Source organism: Rousettus aegyptiacus, unplaced genomic scaffold (genome assembly GCF_014176215.1).
Source record: "Rousettus aegyptiacus isolate mRouAeg1 unplaced genomic scaffold, mRouAeg1.p scaffold_m13_p_4, whole genome shotgun sequence".
Lineage (NCBI taxonomy): Eukaryota > Metazoa > Chordata > Mammalia > Chiroptera > Pteropodidae > Rousettus > Rousettus aegyptiacus.
Window position 1 is genome coordinate 144,110,863 of NW_023416307.1, and position 24,103 is coordinate 144,134,965.

A 24,103-nucleotide genomic window follows, 5' to 3' on the forward strand; every position below is an offset into this window, starting at 1 on the left:
AAATCAAAGAAGCATTCAGACGGACTCACGTCATGGCAGATTATTTTAAAGCTATACAGGGAGGTAGGTCTCATAGCCCTTCTGTCATTGTTCTAGATATAGAGTAGTCCCAGTAATATTGTCAAAAACCCACGTGTGTTGCAATGCTTCTTTTGTGCCAGGTGCTGTTCTAGGTTCTTTTCATGTGTTGATTCATTTACTCCATATTACGACCCTAAGAAGGCAGTGCAACTCTTATCCACTCTTTAGAGATGAGGATACCAAGACACAAGAGATGGAGACATTTGCCAAAGGCCATGTGACGCAGGAAAACTAAGTCAGGATATCATCTTTGGTAGAAAATCTCCAGAGTTTGTGGTCTAAACGACCATAAAACACTGCTTCTAGGCAGCATACCTAGGATTTCACAAGCTCATAACTCAGTTTTCCCCTCTCTGCTTCCCTCTCCTCTACTGGAGCTATAGGTCACCAGATGCTTGTCAGAAGGCAACAAGATGAGTTGAGAATTTCCTCAGACACCAAATATTTATAAATGCCAATTATATGCCAGACTCTGGCAGCTCCCTACTGTGGTGTATTCAGTACAAGAGTATGTGTCATGTTGTTTCTGTTCGTCTCAGAAGGAAACCTTTTCTCAGCCCTGTGCCATTCTTGAGACACATTATCAGCATCTAAATCTTCTCTTCACCAAATGAGGAAATGCCAGCGACTAAGGGTCATTTTGTCTTTTGTTGGTTTGGCTTGGTTCTCTGTATGCTTTCAAAGCCCGACTTCTAAAAAGGGTGGTTTATATTCCCTGCCTCCACATCCTTTCCTCCCAATCCCTCCCCATCTGCTGCCATCTGGTTTCTGCTCCTTACCACTTGACCAAAATTGACTTTGTGAAGTAACTGGAGAATTCCTGGCTGCCTATACAAGGTATACTTTTCAGAGGTGTCACACTTTACTCCTCTGCATTCTGTGTCACCACTGATCTTTTTGTTTTTTTTTTTTTTTTTCTTTCTTAGCTGCTGGGACATCACCCTCTCTGTTGGTTCTTCTACCTCTTTGGCTACTCCATCTCAGGGGTCCTTGTAGGCATATTTTTTAGTTTCTTAATTTGGGATGTCTTTAGGGTTCTTTCCTCAATCTCTTTCATTCTCTCTAAATTGGGTTCCTCCAAATTTCATACATGGCCACAGTGTCCCACATCTTTATCCCCCCAAAACCCTTCCTCTTTGAGTATCAAACCTCTGTATCTAAATGCCTATTAGCTACCTCCTTTTGGATGTCCTAAAGAGACTTAAAACATGACATGTCCAGAGCTGATCTGAGCATTTGATCATGCTCCCCACTTCTTTGACACTATCTATCCCCCACCCAAATGGCCAATCCAGAAACCCCAGACTCATCCTAACCTTGACTTCCTTTATCTTGCCTCCACCATCAATATCTGGATTTCACCCTCTTGATAACCTCTCCTATCCCTTCGTGTCTAGGCCCTGCCATTTGGGTTTGGGCATCCTACTCGCTTGCCTAAACTTTTACGAATGGCTCTTTACTGGTCTACTTGATCCTACTCTCACTTCTTCCAGCATATTCTTTGTACTGCTGTCATATTTTTCCCTATCAACTAAGTCTGAACATTTTATCACTGTTCAAAATGCTTCAATGGCTCCCAGCTGCTTAAAGGTTAATACCTAATAATGAGGAAGATAAATCCTTGGTAATATGGTTATTATCTCCCTTTAAGCCTCATCTCCCAAGGCACCCTTATTAATAATAAATATTGTATATTACTTTCAAGGACTTCCTTGTTCCTGCTTGGAATCCTCCCATACCTCTTCCTGGTGTCTGGAGAACTCCTATTCATCCCTCAAGTTTCAGCTTAAATAATACCTCCCCTCACAAGCCCTTAGGTAGACCTGGGCGCACCATCTGCTTTACTCTTGATGATCCACCATTCTGCTTATCAGATTGCACAGTTTATGTTTGACTATCTGACTCCTCAGAGATTTGAACTCAGTGAGGATAGTTAAGTACCTAGTAGGATCAAGAAGTTTAAGGGCTGAGAGGCAAAGCAATATATTCAAGCTTCATGCACAAACTCAAAACCGTTTTTTTTACTTTGGTGGGCTGGAAATTGAGAATTCACTGGTCCTCTCTCCAAAGTGCTTTCCACACTGCACTCTTGATAATCTTTCAAAGCACACATCCGATCATCTCATTCCACTTTACGCACACCACATCCTGCTTAAAACCCTTTATGGTTCCTTCTTAGTCCTGAGTTAAAACAAAACAAACATCTTGACCTGACCTACACTGTCTTCAACTCCTACCCCACATTGTTCCACTATCTGTGCTGCAGCCAAACTGACCCTTTTCTGGGTTCCTGTACTTGCCTCCCAGCTCCACTGCAGGGATTTTGCAGGTACTTCTCTGTCTAAATGTCTTTCCATTCTTCCCTTGGTCCATTCACCCTCATTCCCAGTCCTCAGCCCTAGTGCTGCTGCTTCCTCGGGGTAACATTCCCATCCTGTGCAGATCAAATCCCTTGTGTATCATCTCTCTTCCATAGTATTTTTCACATTGCATTTTGGTACTGAGCAACGTGATGGTTTACTCAATGCCTATCTCCCTAGGGCTGGCTGGTGAGAATGATGAGGGCAGGAATCATGTTCCTTACTGTCTTCCAGTGCCCCCAGTGTTTGGCATCAAGGAGGAGCTCAAAAAATACTTGTTGAGTGAGTGAACAAATGAAGACCAACAATAATAGGGGTTTTCCCTACTACTTTCACTCTCACCACTACCCTGCATTTGCAAATGTTCCTTAATAATTCTTCAAAGCATTTTCAGATATCTATCTCATTTGGTATTAACAACTAACTTCAAGAGTAGGAAGGTCAACCCATGCAGGTGTCTTGTCCAATGTTACATGGCTAGTAAGCAACAATGTAGGACTGGAACCAAGCTTTATCACTTTTCAGACCAGGACTCTGACCATTAAACAACCAAAAACAAAAGAAGATAATGTAGAACTTAATAGGGAGAATCTACACAAAAGACCAAAAAAAAAAAAGAAAGAAAAAAAAAAGAAAAAAAAGAAAAAAGAATGAAAGAAAGATGCAAATAAATTAAAGCAAAACCACTAAAGTTTTATTTTATTATTTTATGCTGACAGAACTTTGGTTCATGGAATATGGGCACAAATACTCTGAATGCTGGCATTTTAGCACATACAGTTTGGGCTTTGAGAAAGCATGTCACGTTTCTTACAACAGGGCTTAGTTAATAGTCATAATTCTCATTAAAATGTAGATATTATATTTATTATTTATTTTTATAGGGAGAGAGAAAAGTTAAATCACTTAACAAGTAAAGAGTTAGCTGGATTCATTTAACTTAAAGAGTTAAAAGAGTACTTTTGAAGAGCAACCTCAAACTAAATATACTGTACATTAACCTAACATTTTGAAAAGACATATTTAAACACAATTTCTAAATGTTTAAATGTTCTAAATGTTAAATTTTTATATTAAGAAAATGAGTGCCTTTATATTACGTGAACACACCTTTTAAACTATTTACCTAATAAATGGACAAGTAACTGTTAATATACATAAAAAGTTAGATATTTACTGAATGTTAATTATACTGAAAGCTCCGTGCCTTTCATAGCCAATTCTAGAGTCCCCACTGTTCCACTGATGTTTAAAACTCATTTAACCTTGAGTTTAGTCTACCTGGCTGCACTGTCTTTAGGGACGAGAGGCGTGGGGAAAACGAGAGTATAAAACACAACCTAGATATACACAAATTCGTATACGGGGAACCAGTCCGTTATCATTTACTAACGAGAGAATTGGGTGACAGCTTAAGTCCACGAAGTTTCACTTGTCTGACGTAATGTATGCCGCCTTTAAAATGAATTCTTGCATTTGCGGATATTTCCAGTGAGCAGATATTATTTTTCTAACTAGGAAACCACAAATGAAAAAAGCGAAAGAGAAGTCGCGCTTCGCTTGCCCCACTAGGTCTTTCCACAGCTAAAGGCTTGTCTGCGGGTTCCGATGAGTTTTCAGCACCGGAAAACTTGTCTTGGTTCCCAATCTCCTAGGCAGGACGCCGGGCGCGCTCCGCTGGGCGGACCGCGGCATCGCCACCCGCGGCTCCCTTTCTGCGTCGGGTGTGGGGCGCCCCGGGCGGCGGAGCCCTGCTAGCCAGTCCCACGTGTGGAGGACTAGTGCAGCGCGCCTGCGCTCTCGGTCACGTGGTGGGCGCTCCGCGCAGAGCGGGTTAAAAGTCACGACCGTAGGCAGCCTGCGAGCGTCCGGCCGGTCGGTGCGGCGCTCTTCACTTCTCGAAAACCAATTGTGACAGAGGCTACTCCGCTGTTGTCGACCACCGCCCGAACCCTCAGCCCGGCTCAGCCTCCTGCAACGAGCGGAGCCACCTAGCACACTTCTTCGCCTACAACACAGGCGCGCAAAACCGCGTCTTTCAACTGACAATGAAACCTTACCCGCGAAACACAACCACTCCGGACGAATGCGCGCGACGCCTGAAGGGGGAGGGGAGAAAACGGTTGAGCCAAGCTCCGCCCAAGCTCGCGCCCCTATTGGCCAGCCCGAGGTTTTGGGCCCGCCCCCTAACGGACCTGTCGCATTGTGACAGGTGGAAAGGCCAGTTCCTGTTGTGTTGGGGGCGGAGTCAGAGGTTGCCTGAGCTCCGCCCGGACTACAGGGGGCTCCTCCTCCTGCTCCTTACGGCGGGGCGGGCGGCTGCTGTGAGGGGAATGTCATTGCTGCTCCGAGCCGAGGTGCCGCCTCCGTCTGCTCCAGCTCTTTCTCTGGCGCCCTCGTCCCGTCGGCTTTCGCCGCTGCCGCAGCTGCACTGGTGATACGGATGGCTAGTGGAGCGCTAGGGCCATCCGAGTTGAGAGAGCGGCGGTCGCGGCCGCTGCTGAGGCGTAGACTCCCCGCCGCCGCCGCCTCCACCCCCTGTTCCCCGGCCTCGCGGCGCTGAGGGCGGGAGCGCGCGGGGTTCTTCCCTCCTCCTCTCTCTTCCTCCTCCTCCGGGTCCCCGCCCAGCACCCCTCGCACCAGGCGGCGGCGGCGGCGACGGCGAGGAGCGAGACCCGCCGCCGGGGCACAACATGGCGGAGCCCTCGGCCCCGGAGAGCAAGCACAAGTCGTCCCTCAACTCGTCCCCGTGGAGCGGCCTCATGGCTCTGGGGAACAGCCGGCACGGTCACCACGGGCCCGGGGCCCAGTGCACGCACAAGGCGGCGGGCGGCGTGGCGCCGCCGAAGCCGGCCCCTGCGGGGCTGTCCGGGGGTCTGTCGCAGCCGGCCGGCTGGCAGTCGCTGCTCTCCTTCACCATCCTTTTCCTGGCCTGGCTTGCCGGCTTCAGTTCGCGCCTCTTCGCCGTCATTCGCTTCGAAAGCATCATTCACGAGTTCGACCCATGGTAAGTGCCCCGCCGCCCCTCCCCCGCCCGCAGCCCACCGGGACCCGCGCCTCTGCCCCGCGCGGCTCTCCCCCGACTTGGCCCAGTGCTGCCGCCGAGCCCCGCTCGCGCCCGGCCGAGGCGGGCGCGGGTCCGGGACCTCCGGGCGCGCCCCCTGCCCGTGGGCGAAGTTTCCCGCGAGCAGCCCGAGGAGGGGTGTGGGGGTCCCCGAGTGGGACCTTCACCCCAAGTGGGGCAAGTGTGACGACTCTCAGGAGAGTGAACGAAGCCCCTCGCTGCCGGGTCGGGTTGCAGAGTCTGGACCCGCCGCGCCGGGAGCCGGCAGGTCGCTCCTCCGCCGACTCGTGGCGGACTCCTCGCTCGCCGCTTTCGCGTTCTTTCATTTTTGCTGGCGCGTTTGCTGGCTGGGATGGGATCGGCCAGGGGTTGCCCTGTTGCTGTAGGAGGTGAGTGCAGAGGTGCAAGAGCCCTGTCTGCTCAGCCTTTTCTTTTTTTGCTCTCAATATATAAGAAGGGAAAAAAAGAGTGAGCGAGGTGTTGTAGAAAAGGAAGTAATATCCTTGAAAGTGATCCGAAAGCTAGGGACTCTGATTTAACATTAGATATTTTCAAGAGTGGATTTTATCAAGGCCCTTAAGTGCACTTAGCACCTCACTGTTCCACTATTATTTTGGGTTGCTTTTTAGAGCAAGATCGTTACTCTGTTAGCCAAACCGTCATCCTCAGTATGTTATGTACCATATCCGAAAGCATTGCATTAGTTCCTTTATTGGTCTCTACAGGAAGGTTTGGGATAAGAGAACAAACTGCCACAGTGATGGGGAGCCCTAGATTATAACATCGGAGTTGCACATGGTATCAGGGACTGACCTGAATGTTTTCAGAAATTACCCCATTAAAGCACTAGGTAATTTAGACACTATACTGGTCTGTAAACCAGTATAGGTAGGAAGAGATTGCTTTAATTAGTTTTTTTCCAACTTGCCCAACCTGAGTTTTATTAACGTGAGCCTGTGCCTTTTAAACTAACTTAATTCATTTTATTGACCTACCAGCCTTGAGTTAATGTTACTTTCTAGGCTTAACTAAACTTTAGCATATTTATAATTTGAAATACTGAGAGAAAATCTTTTCAAGAGTTAACTAAATACATAGATAATAAATATTTTGTGGAGAGAGTTACCATATATCAGAATACTAGACTGGAGTTCTGTTATGAATAGAAAAATTAGTAGTGCATCATCTATTGAACACCAGAGGGGCCCACTCACGGAGAATTCAATTTAGGAAAACAGTTAACTGTGACATTGATCAGTGAAACATTTTAGTTCCATTTTAGAAGTTTTGATTTTTTTCTAATACTTTTTAAAAAATAACTTTTATGCTACTTGAAATCATAGAAGAAAATAAATTACTGTGAAGCCTTGTGAATTAGACCAGTATTCTTAGTCTTATCTTTGAAACACCAAATTAGATAAAAATGAAATTGGAACCAGAAAATGAAAACTGGTGGTATTTTACTGAACACTGTGAAAAGAGAAAGTTCTGTCTTTTCAGATTACAACGGCAGGAATGCATGGCTGACCAAACATTATGGGTAACAAAAATTGTGAATATTTTTAGACAGTATCATTTTTACAAATGTAATGCTCAATACTGTTTAGTAGTAATGTTGAGGCTGAAATTAAGGATTGCAGAAAAATTCACAGCTGAATAAGATGATTTTGTCAGTTTTTCTTATTTTGAAGGAAGATTAGAAGTCAACATTAAGAGTATTACTAGAAGTCAGCCTAAGGGTATTACTAAAATTGAGTATTGTAGTTATGAAAAGTCTTACTGGGTTTCTTCATGGATAATATTCTTTTTTTTTTTAAAGTATGGCGAAGAATCATAAGTTGGTTTCTTTCTCTGGTTTCAAGACTATGCCTGGACAGCATAACTTTTATCCACATGAAAAGTTGTTTCATTTTTATTTTTCTATGTATAAAAACACATTTCAGAAACAGTCTTTAACTGTATAATATTTGAATTCTAAATCATATACACTAATCTTAATTTATGAGTTCTTACTGATAGTTTAAATATTTATATTTTATTTTATTCCTGATTAAATGTTTATGTTCATAATGGTAGGTAATTCTGATTAGTAGTATAAACAGCCTTTTATAATTAAAGGAATTGTTCCATTACTGGGAACAAAGATAAACCTAATGTTTAAGTATAATTCAAGTGACTTTAATGAGAGAATTAGGTTTCAGGCAAAAAAAAAAAAAAATCCTGTTTTACTCACTTTTTTTCTTTTCATGTCTTTTAAAGATTTCAAGTAGTTAAGCTTTTCATTCTTATAATCCATTCTTGTTGAAAAATTGTAAAGAGAAAGTTAGGTGTAGCTTTCATGTCCATTATTTGGACCTTTAAAGCAGTTTTCCTTCAGAGCTACTAATAGTACCAATACTTTGATTTCCAGTTTAACACCCTAGTGTATACTAGCTCATGAGTTGCAGATTGTTGTTTTAACAATTAGCAGTGACATGAACTTTTAATAATATGTAAATGATCTCAGGTGTATCTGCAAACTAATTTATTCTGGGCTTGCCTGGTCCCTTTTTAATATCTCTCTTACTGGCTTCATTTCTGAAGTATTTTTAGTGGAAAGTTTACTTTCTCTGATTGTTATTTCTATAAATTTTACAGTTCTTGAATTGTGTAAGACTCTAGTTAGCTACCAAAGGTGACTCATTGTCACAGTTATACTTGTTTTTTTAATTCATCGCTCAGTTTTTTTTTTTTTCTAATTCTTACCAGTTGTTATAAGGGGTAGTATATGATATTGAATGTTATATACCCATTGATTTTTTTAAGTGTAATGCACTTTTTTAGAACTTAGTAAAATTTTTAGTAGTGATTTTCTTACTATTTCACTTCAGTAGTTTACTCCCTTATCAGTTGAGTTGATCAGATATGAGGAAGCAGTTTAAGAATATGTTCTCTGTACTTGCCAAACATTTGATTGACCAACTAGTTTAAACAGCACCAAATTTTATCTTACTTTAATCAGGAGCAAAATGTAGTTTCTGCTTATTTTTGTTGTAACTGTTAATACTTATACTAACCAAGTATCTCTTCCATAACCCTTATCTTGGTAAATTGTGGTAGCTTTTTGACATAGAGGCAGTGTAAAATCTCCCCATGTAAGGAGGGAGCTGCCTTTTCTTCTGCCTGCACAGGTTGTAATTAAAGTTCTTCCTAAAGCTGTAAAGAGGATTCTCTAAGCCATGAGCTTGGGCTACAGTTAGCTGTAAAAGGGCAGAAAAAGCTGCAGTTTAGAGCCGAAACTCGTAATGCTGGTTTTCATAGAAACTTGGTATAAATAGTTAATTAGTACAAAACGTTTTCAAAGGAGCGATAAACCTTTGGAACATGAACTGTAAATTGGGGACTACTTCCTGTGCTTTGAGGTCTCCATGTTTTTCTTTACTTTACAGATGACAAAAAGAGGCTAGTGACCTCAGTTCTGAAGAAGACAAAATGGGTAATAAACTAGTTTTAGAACACAAGCATCCCCAAAATCTAAAAATGTCACTTTGACTATTGAATCATTAGCAACAGCTGCACTTCAGAACAGGGATACTTGTCACTGATTTCATTGTAATTAAAAAATTTTCTGGTCCTGAGCTCTTGAGATCATTCTAAGTTATAAGAACACTTAGGGAGAAGGTGCCTAGTGCCTTTCAATGTTGAACTGGATGATTGGATTGGACCTGCTCCCATTTGGGGTAAATGTGGTGGCTCCTATAGGTAATAATCATGGGTTTCATGAGGCATGTAATAGGTCCTAAGATAGTTAGGATCTGTCAGCAAAGACTTTGGAACTTTTTCTTTCCCTTTGGGGTTTTCTTATCTTGAGGGCTAACTTGGGTAAGAGTGCGCATCCCGTGAAGACATAAAGACATCATTGGTTGTAGATCAAGCATTAGAAACTTAGAATAAGGATTTACATTTTAGTGTCTGACCTAGTTGTTGTGAATATGGGAAACTTACTAGCCTGTATGTACTTAATCTGTCTCTGATTTTTATGCTCTCAGTAAGTTTTGAGTGCTTTGGAATATCAGAAAATGTTAAAAGTTCTCTTCATTGTAATATCTTAGTATTCATTATTGCATTTGTGCTCTCAAAAATAGTGGAAAGATTAATATTTTTAAGTGACCAAATCATTTTTTTTCTCCATTTGTGTACTTTGAAACTTACTACTCTGAGAGACAATATTGCAGTTAACCCAAATTATAAAGTATCCCACAATTCAACAGGTCTGTGTATTTCTATACCATTATATTATGAAAGATTTCAAACATATAGAAAGTTGAAAGGATTTTGTAGTGAACATTCATACTCAACACCTAGATTCTACAGTTAGTATTTTACTTTATCATATCTTTCTATTACTGCTTTTAAATCCCGTTTGTAGACACTGATAGTGCACTGTTCATTGTAATATGAAGAATGTTATTTTTGTTCCTCAACTCTATAATAGAGGACCTCCTATTTCTGGATAGCATTTGTTTTCTATAATACTTAAACATAATGAGTATAAATATTATATGATCCTTAGTCGGACTACAGATTAGAGCCAGACTCAATTATTCTGACTTTTTGTTAGTAATTTACCTGAGTACATTATTAGTCAGTACATTAGCCCATGTCTGTTAAATAACTTTGATGTCTGAGGAGAAACTCAGAAGTTGTTAGAAGGGTATTTATGGTGGTTTTATTAGACTTAATTTATGTAGAACTCCTAAATTCTTTTGAATTGTTAGAAGCTTATTTTATTGGTCAGCCTGTCGCTTACTCTGAATCTTAGTCATACTCTTTCTTTGCCATATTTTATCCAGATGTAATGCTTAATTTAATTTTCTGTAAGGTTGCAAAAGTGGCTTTTGTTAGTTACTACAATAAGTAGGAAAAAAGGAATACATTTTCAAGTAATATAGGAACCACAAATATAATACATGGACCAAATTAATAATATTGAAAATGGAAAAATTGTAAATGGTTATTCCATCATCTCATTTATTTGATTTACCCAATGCTGGTGAATAGTTTTTGTTTTTAAGCTGCTTTTTTTCTAAGAAGGTTTCTGTGCCCTCACTTTACCTATTTCCGACCATGAATAATTTCCAGGGATTTAAAAATGGATAGGAAGTGGCAATACTGTAGAATCGAAAAATAAGAGAATTGTTAGGTAAGAGTAAGGGTTTTAAGAGGCCCTCATATTTTAGGTAAATGGTAAACTTGCCAGGAAGCCTAACCACTATTTGGAATTTAATTTTGGGGGGAAAATGCTTTCATAGTTTAAAATGAAAGACAGTTAAACATATTTTGGAATATAACCTGTATGTAAACTGGTGAATGCCTTTTATGTTGGTCAGGTTTGTACTCTTTTTTAGGTAAATGAATTTCAAAACAATTGTGACTGGTACCCTAATTATATTGATCATATCGTCTATGACCATTTTTTTTTTCTTTTTGTGGAACAGTGTTGAAAGATAACTTTAATATGTGGTCTAAATGGTAGTAAACAGTTTTTACAGTGTCTTACAACTTGATTTTAAAGCTTAGAATTGAGGAGATAAGGTAACATCTTTTGTTTCTGTAAATAAAAGATATTTCAATTCAGTATTCCCTTCAAGGATTGAATAATACAAATCTGCCTGTCTTGAAATCTGTGTCCTAAAAACTGTATTCTCTGCCTCCAAGACTGGCTTTTAAAGGACAGTGTGCTCTGTTTAATTTGTTTTTTAATCAGCTGCCCTGATTTAAGTCTTACCATATTGGCCTGTCAAAATGCCTGGGCACAAACTGCTGTAGCTAAGGTCACTAGTTGGGTGATAACTAATTATTTTGTTTTGATGTAGGAAAGAAGAGTTGATGTTGTGAAGTTTTTAAACCTGAAGGACTAGGAAATTTTCAGATGGAGCTTTTAAAGGAATGCTAAATGAAAGGAAGAGGTGATTGAATCCAAGTGAATGTTATTTTGATTTAGATTTATTTTGTCTGTAAAAAGTTCATAATAGGTTAGAAGTATTAAGCAATTCCAACTAAGAAGTGGAAGCTAAACTTTCAGTAGACCCAGAAGTCTGTAGCCAAAAGGACTTTTAGAGTACTTAGATGTTGGCTTGTCTTGTTTTCTGGGCGAGAATCTGACTACCAGAGAAGTGAAGTACTTTTTCTAAGGTGGTACAGCTGTATATTGGCTAGATTATTTTGTATTCACTTTGAACCTGTTTACATTAGAAGGAATTTTCAGAGAAGTTGTTTGAAATTGTTATTTCAGAAGATGAGGGGAAGTTAGTTTTACCACTTTAAGATGACAATATTGGATATGTTAATTCAAGTTTAGCTATGGAAACAGCTTTTGTGTGGTTTGACTTTAGAATTAGTGATTTAAAAAATTTTATGCATCAGTTACCTGTAATTTCTTAAGTTAATAGTTTGTTTTCAAACTTTGTTTTTTGACTTTTTTTCTTTATTCTTATCCAGAGGGAAATGTTTCATGAAGACATAAAGAAATTTTATGTTTATATTAGTAAAGTGTTAATGAATAGTTGATAAGTTGATATTCTTTTGGTGTTTCCTTTTAATTTATTTTTCATGCCTTACCAGGTTTATTAGCTATTCTCAGATAGCTAAATGTTTTTCTTCGCAGTACCGTGTTCTTTAGTGGTATCTAGCAATTTCTCCAACCTACAAATTACTGCAAATGAATGTGGTTTTTAAACCTAAATTATTATGCTAGCTTCAGCAGCACATATCTTAAACTTAAATTATTGGATCCCCCCCTCCATAGATAGATAACATTGCAACATCTACTGTTTTCTGTACTATTATAAAAATTAAGATATAGTAATTCATAATTAATTTCTAAAGTTTCAGTATATGCACAGCTTAAATTATTGTTTGTTGCATGCCAAATGGGTGGCATGGAGTTGGTGAAAGGGATTATGACTAGAAACTCACTTGGAATGGCCATATTTACTTGATGCATTTTCTTGTATAATTGACATATAACATTATATTATTTTCAAGTTTATGACAATGATTCAATATTTGTATACATTTCCAAGTCACCACCACAATAAATCTAGTTAATATTTGTTACCTTACATACTTACAGAAATTTTTTTTCTTCTGAGAACTTTTAAGATCTACTCTTAGCACTGCATGCCTATTAAAACACCATAACTCCTATAAAGTACAATATACCCTATTTAAGTTTTAGTAAAGTGAATTATTAGACTGTCTTATGTTATCCACAGGAAAAATTATGGCATACAGGATTATTGGAAGGCAGTACTCTTACAGTTTTTGAGATATTCTTTGAAAATGTTTTCAATGTTTATATAAGCAAGGAAAAAGAAACATGTTTTACAAAGGCTTTGTCCAGTTAATATAACACATTCTAAAAAGTATATAAACCTGATGTATAGTGTAGTGACCAATTTTAAAATTAACACCCATGTGACCAATACCCAGATTAAGAAATAGAACATTGCCACCACCTCAAAAGGCTGGATGTGTGTTTTCTTATTCCCTTCCCCAACACTTCTATAGTAATTACATTTATGCTTTTTTTCCATAGGTGGTATAGTTCTGTGTGCATTCCTAAATTATATAATTCAGTGTTGTCTATTTTAAAACTTCAGATAAATCAATTTGTGGCTCCCGTGTCTTGCTTTTTCTCAGCATTGCTTTAAATGTTCATCTTCATTGATCAAAGAAAGGGTTGTTGAGAGAGTGTGGGTAATAAAGTTTAGCAAAAATTAGATTAACCAGGCTTCTTAACCCATTTTAGGACACCGTCAGCTCTGTTGTAGCAGGAAATACATATAAGAAAGGGAAGACAGGCATTCATCTCATCACTGGAGATCAAAAATTATTTCAGGATTGAACTCTGAGCTGGAGTCAACCTTGTCTCCAGATAATCTTGACAACTTTTAAGGGCACTGACCAGATAAATTTAATCTTAGAACAGACATTGAGACTACAAGGATGAGGGGGCAGAGGAGGGGACATCACTGCCTTTCAAGAGACAGATGATAATCAAATAATCAGATAAATGCAAAATTGTTAGTTTTTAAACTATGGCTTTTGCCAATTATCATTTTTAAAGTATAGATATTAACATTTATATAAGGAAAGGAGTGGTTTGTAGTTCTTGAAAGGAAAAGAAGAGGAAGGAAGAGAATTTTGGAAGGGGATGCGAACTGAAGGAATTTAGAAAAACACTAATGGTGGGCCGTTTATTGGTATGTTTGCTAGAGGATCATTGATCCTGGGTTTTGTGTGATTTTGTTTGTGTAGCTCTCGTGGGATCTTGAATAGCTTGCATTTCTCTTACATTGTTTCCCATGGTGATTTCTTCTTTCAGTCTTCCATGGCTCCCACTTTAATTTTTTCTCAAATTGTCATTTTCTTTATTGATTTAGTAGCTGTCTTGGTCTTCAGAAAGAAGGAGAGAGGTACGATAGGATTCTTTTAGAAACTCTTCAGGAGACAGAGTTTTAGTCAAAGAAATTTAAAGGTCATGTAGGAATTTGAAATCTGTTGGTCTATGAGAATTTGGCATTATGTGTTTGTTAGCAAGTGATTGAGGACATTGAAAATGTGATTCCAGTTTATAAGCTTTTCTTTTAATTAGAAAGCAGTTCTTAAGTAAAACAAACTTAAATGGTCTCTAATGCATTTTTATTTATTGGTCAGAATGATTTTGATCAGATTTATTATTTTTTTTCCTGCTATGTATTAGTATGGAACCCATGCTACTCGAGTGGATAAATTATTTTTTTTGCAAATAAATAAAAGACTGTTGTCATAGTAAATTCATTGTTAGCTGAAGAATTTGAATTTAGGACTGCCGTTCTTCAATCTTCCAATTTTGTCAGCAGTGTTTCTACATAATTCAAACTTAAAATTTAAACCAAGCATCATAAGGAAGATATACATATTATTCTTTCTCCACCAAATCCCATGTAATACATACCAGAGAGAAATATAAATGACTTTGAATTAGGCCCTGCTTGGATAATAGTTCAACTTAATGATTTAAGCTATTTTATTTAATACCTCTGGTGTTCTTACATGAATTCCCCAAGGAAGTGTGGATTCTTTTCTGAAATGTATTAACTGTTAGAAAACATGCCAGGCATTACTCTTTCAGAAATAACGATCTAGTTAATATAGCTTACCTACCTTATGTGTGAGGTATAGGTACAGGTTTTATTAATTCCTGTATAAAGGAAGCTTCAGTTAAATTTTGTTCAAGACTGTTCATTTAACAATTAAATAGGCCAGAGCCATTTTGGAGATTTTAACACCTGTAAGGTAAAAACACTTAAAGAGACTTGTTACTGGTTCTTTGCCTAAATTGGTAAGATACTGTTATGGTGGTATGTGCTCATTTCCCCCTCTAATGATAACTTCTAAGAGAAGATTTTTTTTTAGGGTAAGAACATCATCTTTTGTAATTTTTCTAGAATATCCAACACTATATTGGGAACATAGCCTGTTCAATTTATATTAACATGAATCCTTTATCCTTAATAACCAAATTTTACATACTGGTGATAGTAATAGTATGGGAAGTCTCTTGTGTAATAATACCTTGATAAACCTTGGATTTGACTGTGATGTCTGTGAAATCGTGTGTGTAGTTGTGATATTGTTATTTATAATAAAAAAATATTTATTTGCTCTTCATCCCAATTTCGTACAGAGGCCCTAAAACCCTTATAATTTCCTGAGTGATTGGGAGGAGAAGGTGTCTTTTGTTACATTAATGAGGTAACTTTTAGAAAGTCCTTAGGTAATCTAAGGATGGGGGCTGGTTGCCGCTGGAGCCAACCGTGTGATTAGAGGGTTGGAACTGTAAGTCCCTGACCTTTTGGGTGAGGAGACTGGAAGTTGAATCACCAGCGGCCAATAATTTAATCACCTATGCCTATGTAACAGCCTCCATAAAGACCCAAGAGGACGGGAGTTCAGAGAGCACCAGGTTGGTGAACAGGTGCAGATTCAGAGAGAGTGACGTGTTTGGAGAGGGCATGGGAGTTGCTCCGCACCTCTTTCTACATACTTTGCCTGTGCATCTCTTCCATTTGGCTGTTCTGAGTTCCATGCTTTTATAATAAACCAGTAGTCTTAGTAAGTAAAGTGTTTCTCTTTCTCGGAGTTCCGTGAGCTACTCTAGCAAATTAATTGAACCCAAAAGAGGGGATCGTTGGAATCTATGATCTATAGCCAGCCAAGAAGCACAGGTGACAACTAGGACTTGGTGTCTGTAGTTAGTGTGTGTGTGAAGAGATGTCAGTCTTGTAGGACTGAGTCCTGAATCTGTGGGATCTGATGCTGTCTCCAGATAGATAGTATAAGAATTGAGTGGAATTGTAGGACACCCAATTGGTGTCCAAGAAATGCTTATGGTACAGTTTCCGCACACAAACATTGGGAATTGTTGGTGAACTTCTTAGTTAACATCATACTCTCTCTCTCAAAGTGTAATTTTAATCTTATAGGAGGAAAGAGTTCCACGAAGTAATTTGTTTCAGCGATTGTCATCAGCAATTGGGAGATGGCCAGCTGGCTGGATAACTTAGGAAGAACTTTAAAGTGGGAGGCAGGGAATTTTAGCTCCGTGAGTATTTCTTCCAAGTTCAAATAACTCTTAGAGAGTTCTGTCTCAAGTTTTAAATCACTAGTTAACATTGAATAAGAAAAGACAGACTAGTTAATATCCAAAAGAAAAACATGAATGATAAAAGCTTCAGTGCTGGTAACTTTTGAGATGACAAATGAAAAAGACAGATGTCAGCAATAGAAGTAAAATTTCCAAGCTGCTATTTAGTTTGAACTTGAGAAATCTATCTTGATGTGGAGGAAGAGTAAAATTAGAAATTATTATATATTATATATGTAGGCATTAGAATATACTAAATTCAGGCAAAGGATGAGTTTGGGTGTGGTTAGATTAATGATCCATTTGGTTTCTTGGCCCTTGATTTAACTTTATAGGTAATATGGAAATTAAGCGACACTTTTAGGAAGGCATCACAGCTCTGACCTCATTTAAACTATGATAATAAGTTAAAGGATGCTAAATAAAAATACTCATTGGGGATGAAATAAGTTTTTTTTTGTTTGTTTCCATTAAAGTGCTTCTTCAATGGAAATAGCTTTGTGTCTAATTACTGGGAGGATCATTGACTGTTATAGATATTGAGAGTTTAATAAGCCACAACAAAGTCTCTCTTACTTTTTTTTTTTTGTACTGTAGATTGAACTCTAGCAAAACGACCAGCCAGCTGTTTAATTGTACTATTCCATGTAATAATACCACCATTCCTCTGAGACCTAAAACTGATATATTGTAATGATCAGTTTTAGATGGTTTTGCTTAAAAATGATTTTTTAAAAAACAAATCATTATCCTTGTGTCTCCAAAAAGAACAGTGAACAAGTTTAATATATTGACAATTGTAACTGCATATATTCTTAATTTTAAAAATCAACTTTCTTCAGTACTACAATTATTTTTACTCTAGACCACAATTAAAGAAAACCTTTATTTAATATGCTAACCAGCTTCCTGGCATTTGAAGGAACAGGATAATGAAACAATGTGTGGTCGATGAAATAAATCTAATCTTAAAATTGTGTAAAGGCCCATCACTTCTTCATATGATCTTGAGGAGCAGCTAAAATCTTTTTAAGTAAAAAAGATTTTTTTTTGAAGGTTGTTAAAATGAGCTAGTCACTTCATTTTAAAGGGAGCTCTTTTCTCCTGTTTAAGATACTTTATTTTCATTGTTAAAATAATTTACCACATTTAAATAGAGTAATACAAACAGCATTTAAAGGAAAAGGTTTTCCTTTTGAAGTAAAAATCATTCTAGATGTCTCAAAAATTTGTGTAATAAGTATTCGATGTTATAACTGTTGGATAAGAATTGCAACCTAATACAAAGTTATATAAATAAAATTTTTAAAAATCAAGCTATATTGAAAATTTACCTGCATATAAAAGAATGTAGATACCCATATATGTAATTATGAACATAATGATAAACACCTGTGAAACTGTTACCCAGCTGTAGAACTAGAACATTACTAATTTCACATCTATTCATTTCTTCTCTAGCCTATCCTGGTTTTTCTCTTAGCACTAGGAAGCCATTGTCCTGAGTTTTGTTTAACATTTCCTTTGCCATATTAAAAAAAAAAAATGCGCATATGTATATATCTCTAGACAATATATAGCTGAGTTTTGCTTTGGAACTTTAAAACATATCCTCTGTAATCTTTTAGTTGTATTTATGTTTGCTAGTTGACATTGGGGTTTTTAATTTTTTGGTTTCTATGAGTAATGCTACTATGATATATGTATGTGCATGTTAGCTAGGCTATAAGCCTGGGAATTTTGTCATGTTTCAGTTACTTATAGAAATAAAATACACCACCCTAAAACTTAGAGACAAAAACAGCATTTCATTATTTCACAGTTCTGTGGATTGAGTGGGAGCCCCTTCTGCTTCATGGCGTCAGCTGTGGGATGATTTCAGTCATCTGGAGGAGGCTCAACAGACTCTAGTCAGCTGAGGCTAGAATGGCTGGGATATTAGAGTTTAGGGTAATCTGGAGTCTTGATGGGAGCTCAGCTGGGGCCTTTGGCTCATTCACAGGGCTGCTTGGGCTTCCTCACAGCAGGGTGGCTGGGTTCTAATAAAGAGCATTCTAAGAGGGAGGAGGCTGCAAGGCCAATCTATGGCTAGGTTTGGAATGATTAGTGTCACTTCCACTATGTTTTATTGTTTAAAATAGACACAGGCCTGTCTTACAGTCAAGGGAGAAGATACATATACAGGTAGGGAGAGAATTGTTTAAGGGGGCCGTCTTTGGAGACTAACACAGTGGTTTTTTTAAAAATTTTATTTCCTCTTCCGTGAAATACCTGTTTATTTTATTTTTTTTTAATTGGGTTGTTTTGGATTTGGGGGTGGTGAGGGAGTTATAAGTTTGGGTTAAATTTGTTGCAAATCTTAATGCATTTTGTGTTTATTGGTCCTTATACAATCTTATGAGATGTTGAAGTCGGACAGCCTCAGGTGCAATATTTTTAGTATAAAGAATAGCATGTGCAAACATGTACACTTATGAAATAGCATGAGACTTCCATCAGTTTACTTGTTATACCCCTCCCCATCCAAAAGATCGAGGCTTTTTACTCATTTATGATCAATTATGTTTTAGTTAAATTGTGACTTATGAGGAGACTCAGGCCAGATGTTGCCAAATGACTTACTCCAGAGTAAGGGAGCTAGTAGCAGTACATTCATCTCCAAGTTCTTTTCAGTCTTATCTGCATTCCCAATTCCTCAGTACTTTTTCCTCTAACTTACTCATTCAGTTGGATCAGTCAGTCAGGATCTGCTAATACCTTTAAAACACTTGTGTATTTGTTAGCCAGACTAGTTCTGCTATCAGTTCTTCCACTTTCAGGGTGTGCCGGAGTTCTCAGAGTGGAAAGGAATTGGCTGATATTTGAGATTTTCTTGACTGACCCTACCTCCAAGCTTTATCATGGAAATTAAGATTCTTAAGTGTTGTAGTCAAAATATTTTTACAAAATTATAATAGATGCCAGTGATTCACAATTAATATTCAAATGTTTTCTTTTGGTACTTTAAAAGGACACCGTTGTCATGCAGCTGAATTGCTCTAAAACTGAAAAATGCCACAGCAATTCTGAATTCCACAATGCAGGACTTTAAATAAAATTAACAGTTTCCCTGAGTGTATACAAAATATGCAGAAATCAACTGTAGACCCTTCTTCCCAACCTCAGATTTATGAAGACACACCTCAGTACATCTCTCCAGTGTAGAAGCAATGCTCCAGGCAGTGTGACATATTTTCACATCACTTCACATTTCTTGGATTTAAGATTCAAAGGCAGAAACGAACGTGATAATAGTACTTCTACTTTATAGGAGGGATTCCTTGACATGTAGTGGAATACAGAGCATCTGTAGACTGACTCAGGAATGTTTTCCACCAGTGATACTTAGCCATTGCATGAATAAGCCTCTCATCCATTTTTATTCTTTCCCATCCCAGTGTCATTCATGGGAATTACCTCCAGAAGTAAACTAAAGTATACCATTTGTTTTAAGGTTGATACAATGTTACCATGCTAAAGCATACCTGTCAAGTAATCGGCAAAAAGTATAATGCCAGATTCCATCAGGCTGAGCATAGTATAACACAATTTGCAAAAAAAAAAAAAAAAAGATGGTAAAAATTAAGTTCATTTAAGATTCAATAAATACATTTGTAATATTTGTAATTTTCAGAATAAACACATTTTAAAATAGTGTGCCAAAAGATGCTAATCTCTGAGTTTAATACATTTATACATATTATAGAAATTAATAAAATTACTTTAAATATGTGAAGGATACTAAAGCTTTCATATAGTTTTCATATAGTTCAGTATTTCTGATCACTCTTTTTCAACCCCTTTCAAAAGGGAGAAAACCTACTCACTCTTCTTTTATTCTTTTCATTCTTATTAACTCCTTAAATATGTTTGCTAGTACTTTTCTCTTTGAATATGGGTAATTAAAACTAGGTAACTTGAATCATTTTTGGTTTCTCTGGAGTATAGAATGAACTTCATACCTAGAAGAGAACATAGAAATTATTTGTTATGGTGCTTACCAAAGTACGTTCTGCAGAACACATCAGCCAGGAATTGTGGTTCAAATTAAAGGAACCTATGATAATTTAAATTTAGGAAACTGCAACTTATCTTTATAATACATATTAGTATATTAAAGGCTAGGGTGTTCTTGAATACAATGTTAATTTTATTTAACCTAGTTTTACCACATTTAATTTAGGAATCACTGAAGGATTTTTTAAATTAGTGTGCTGTGCAGTACTTTTTTGGGAACGACTGATTTAGTTGCTTTATTTGATAGATGAGGAGCCTGAGGCCTAATCATACTAAATGACTTCCTTAAAGTCATAGAGCTACAACTTGGACTGACAGCCTAGCAAGCAGATTTAAAATCTTTATATATTTTTTAATTATTACATTGTGAATATCAAGGATATCTATATTATAATGGAAGCAGATGTATTTTTGAAAACTAAAAGATGAGTTTCTGCTCATTTATACCATTCCCCCTGATTTATCTTGGTAACTAACTGTTTGACACCCTGCTTTTCAGTACTTAGTAATTTGTCAAATTTTAACATTGTTATAGCTTATGAATATCTTCCCTCAAGTCTTAAAACTTAATATGTCCCGAGAAACCTACCTATATTGCTTATTTTGTGTGACTATTTTAAGTCTATCCTTAATGTTGTTTTCCCCCATGAATGTCATTCATTTTGCTTTTGAGCTTATTAGTTGGCCATTTTGTTTCTTTAATCATAGCAAATTCTGGGTCATGGAATATTATTACTATAGATAATGCTTGCTTGTTGGAAATCTTATTTCTATAGTATATGAACATGTGTCCTGACTTAAATATATGTATTATAATGCATATTTACATATCTAATGTTTGTTCGTGGGTATCTTATTTACGTAGTGTTTTCTATAATTTTATAATGTCAATAAGTTAGATAATATCTAACAAGTAAATGTAAAAATAAAAAAAAACATTTGTTGGAGATCTTATTTCTGTAATACATGAATGTGTGCCTGACTTAAATACACGTGTTTGTGTAAAAAGAAAATGCATACAAGCATGTGCACCTCTCCCTTTTGCCCTTTTTTTCTTTAGATTTCAGTCTATTGGATTTAACTGAGCAAAAGTATCATTGGATAGTTTTAACATATCAAATATACTATTTATATGGGATCTTAGACTTTCTGTTGAGTGGCGTTAGAACATTTATATCAGCCTCTTTGATGATGTATTTTTTTGTGCCAGCGTCTCATTGTTCTTTCCTTTTTTCCAAATGGTTTGAGTGTCTTTTATAAAATAGAAGGAGCCTCCTTTTTCAAATGGATACTTGTAGAAATTGATAACTTCTACCTTAACTGGCAGTGACAGCTAAGAGAGAGAGTACTAAGATATGGATCTCGTTTCAGTTAATATATGTTTGGAAGAAGTTTTACTGTCTGTGTGTGTTCTTATGAATTTGGATATCATTTGATTTGCAGTGCATCTCACCTTAAGTAGGAAGGTATGGAGAAGCTCTAGAAGTCTACAGGACATTTTCAGCTTTTGTACAACCCTTGGTTTTTTCCATGTGTTGCTCTGAAGTAGAAAAACAGGTAGTTTGTCAGTCTGACACATACAGCCTGCTCTCTGCTTATGAAAGATCTCAAATCAGAAGGACCCATCCATCAGTTGTAAGAGCAGGAAGGTTATTGAGAGCAGTTTTAACACCTAGTTGGAACCGCTTGTACATAAATGAATAGAGGTGATTGGTGGTGGGTGCGGTAGTGGGTAATTTGTGTATTTGTGGGTCTTTTCAAATTTCAGAATTGATTAACAAAGAAAAACAGTAAAAAATGACTTATTCTGTATCAGTATCCTTCAAAATTTTATTGTTTTGCTGTTAAACTCTGATACGAATATATCCTTAAATATGAGTTTACGTAGTTTAAGGTATAAAGTTAGCTTTGTGTTTAATATTATCTAGATAGTGTCCATGTATATCACATGGCAGGATTGGATTTAGATTGTTAGTTTTTGGGTTTTTTTCCTTTTCTGTTTATTTTTTTTTAAATTTATTTTAAATATATTTTTTAAATTGAAGAAATGATTTAAATTCCCCCCCCCCCCATCTACCTCCTCCCTACCCCTTACCCTCTAATAATCTTATACTATTAGTTTTAGTAGTCTTCGTAAACTGGGTTTTTTTCTGGCTGTGTGTACTTAGCATGTCAATTTGGCATGCTTTTGTTTTTGATCCTGCCACTAGATGGCAGGAATAATAAAAGGTAGATTAAAATGCGAACTTTAGCTTGTGGCCTTAGCTGCTTTGTACTTTTCTTTTACTTTGGTTATTCTCTTCCCATTAGTGCTGAATTTTGGGTATATACAAAATACGCCAACTTGTGATATTAGTAGATCTGCTACCTTGTATAGCTTCAGAGTACCTAGTAACAGAGTAAAGGAGAAGAGAAGGAGCCAAGAACCTTTCATCCTGGATGTAATTATTGATGTTCTAACACTGATTGTCACTTGTGTTTTTATCTTCTCTTTGTGGAATTCCATTCCTTTCCTTTACTTCTTGTTCTCTTACACTTACATTGGCATTCATAATTGGTCATTTCTGTTGGTGGCGCTAGTTGCCTTCTCATTTACTAGGTTGAATACATGTTAACCTGACCAGTTTTGTAAAATTTTATACTGTACTTTGCAAACACTCTGAGTTATAATTGGCTATATAAATATTTTCACAGAATGAATTATTTTCCAAAGAACCTATCTGTTCATAGCCTTTGAAGAATAGAATGGTGCACAGAGTCTAGGGTGGTGTGATGTAGCTTGCATAATTATATAAGACATTGTCATACTAGTGGACTTGCACCCGTTCCTCCTTGCTGATATGAAGTAAGCAGCCATGTTGGCACAGTCCATGTGGCAAGGAACTGCAGGCAGCCTCTATGAGGCTCCAACCAACAGCCAGCAAGAACTAGGTCCCTGAGTTGTATAGCATCAAGGAAATGGATTCTACCAGCAATCTCAGTGAGCTTGGAAGTAAATTTTTTCTCTAGTTCATTCTCCAAATGAGAGCCCAACCCCGGTGATGCCTTGATTTGCAGCCATGTGAGACCCTAAGCATGAGATCCAGTTAAGCTGCACCTGGACATCTGACCCATGAAACCATGAGATAATGAATGTATGTTATTTTAAACCATTGAGTTTGTCGTAATTTGTTATATAGCAAGAGAAAACACAAATACTTTTGATAAACCTTTCCCATCTGTGAAAGTTACCTATTTGCCAGGAGCTGTGGATGACACAATGGTGTGAGCCCAGATACACACAGTTCTAGTCTAGTGGGGAAGATAAATTGAAAATTAAGAATGACAAATGCAGTAAAGCGAAGGCACATGATGCCATGAGAGCATCTAATAGAGGATTAAATACAAACATCTCTTTAAAACTTATTCAGCTTTTAAAAACTTACTCTTAGGTTGCTTTCTCATTTCTTTTTTTGAAGCGTATTTTTGCCATCACAAAACTTAATCTAGCTTTATTTTCTATGAGTATTATGAAAATGATCATGTGCATTTTTTAGCCCTTGCATGTGTTCTTTCTTCTTCTAGACCACTTCTATTCTTCTTTGCCTTTTTTGCTCAACAGTCCTTTAAGTTCTAAGTTAGATGTTGGTTGTAAGAGTCTTTCATGAGAGCTTTGGGAGGACAGATCTATCCTGTTTACTGATGTTGCTAGTATGCAGCACAGTGCTGGTGGTAGACTCTTTAAAAAAATAGAAACAAACAAACAAAAAGACTTGATATGGAGGAAGTAGAACTCTATACTTTGCTGGTGGGAATGTAAATAGTACTACTTTGGAACTATTTAATATTTTTTAATATATCTGTATTTTAAGCGTGGTATGGCTGTTTACC

At 37.3% G+C, this 24,103-nt stretch overlaps 1 protein-coding gene across 1 annotated transcript in view; it reads left to right on the plus strand.

Moving 5' to 3' along the window:
* Nucleotides 1-4,741: 4,741 nt before the first annotated feature.
* The window catches only part of STT3B (STT3 oligosaccharyltransferase complex catalytic subunit B), an 87,946-nt gene continuing 68,584 nt past the window's right edge, over nt 4,742-24,103 (plus strand). The window contains exon 1 of the mRNA XM_016140780.2: nt 4,742-5,448. Coding sequence (XP_015996266.1) covers nt 5,135-5,448 — 314 coding nt within the window. The 5' untranslated portion in view covers nt 4,742-5,134. The remainder of the gene's footprint in view (nt 5,449-24,103) is intronic.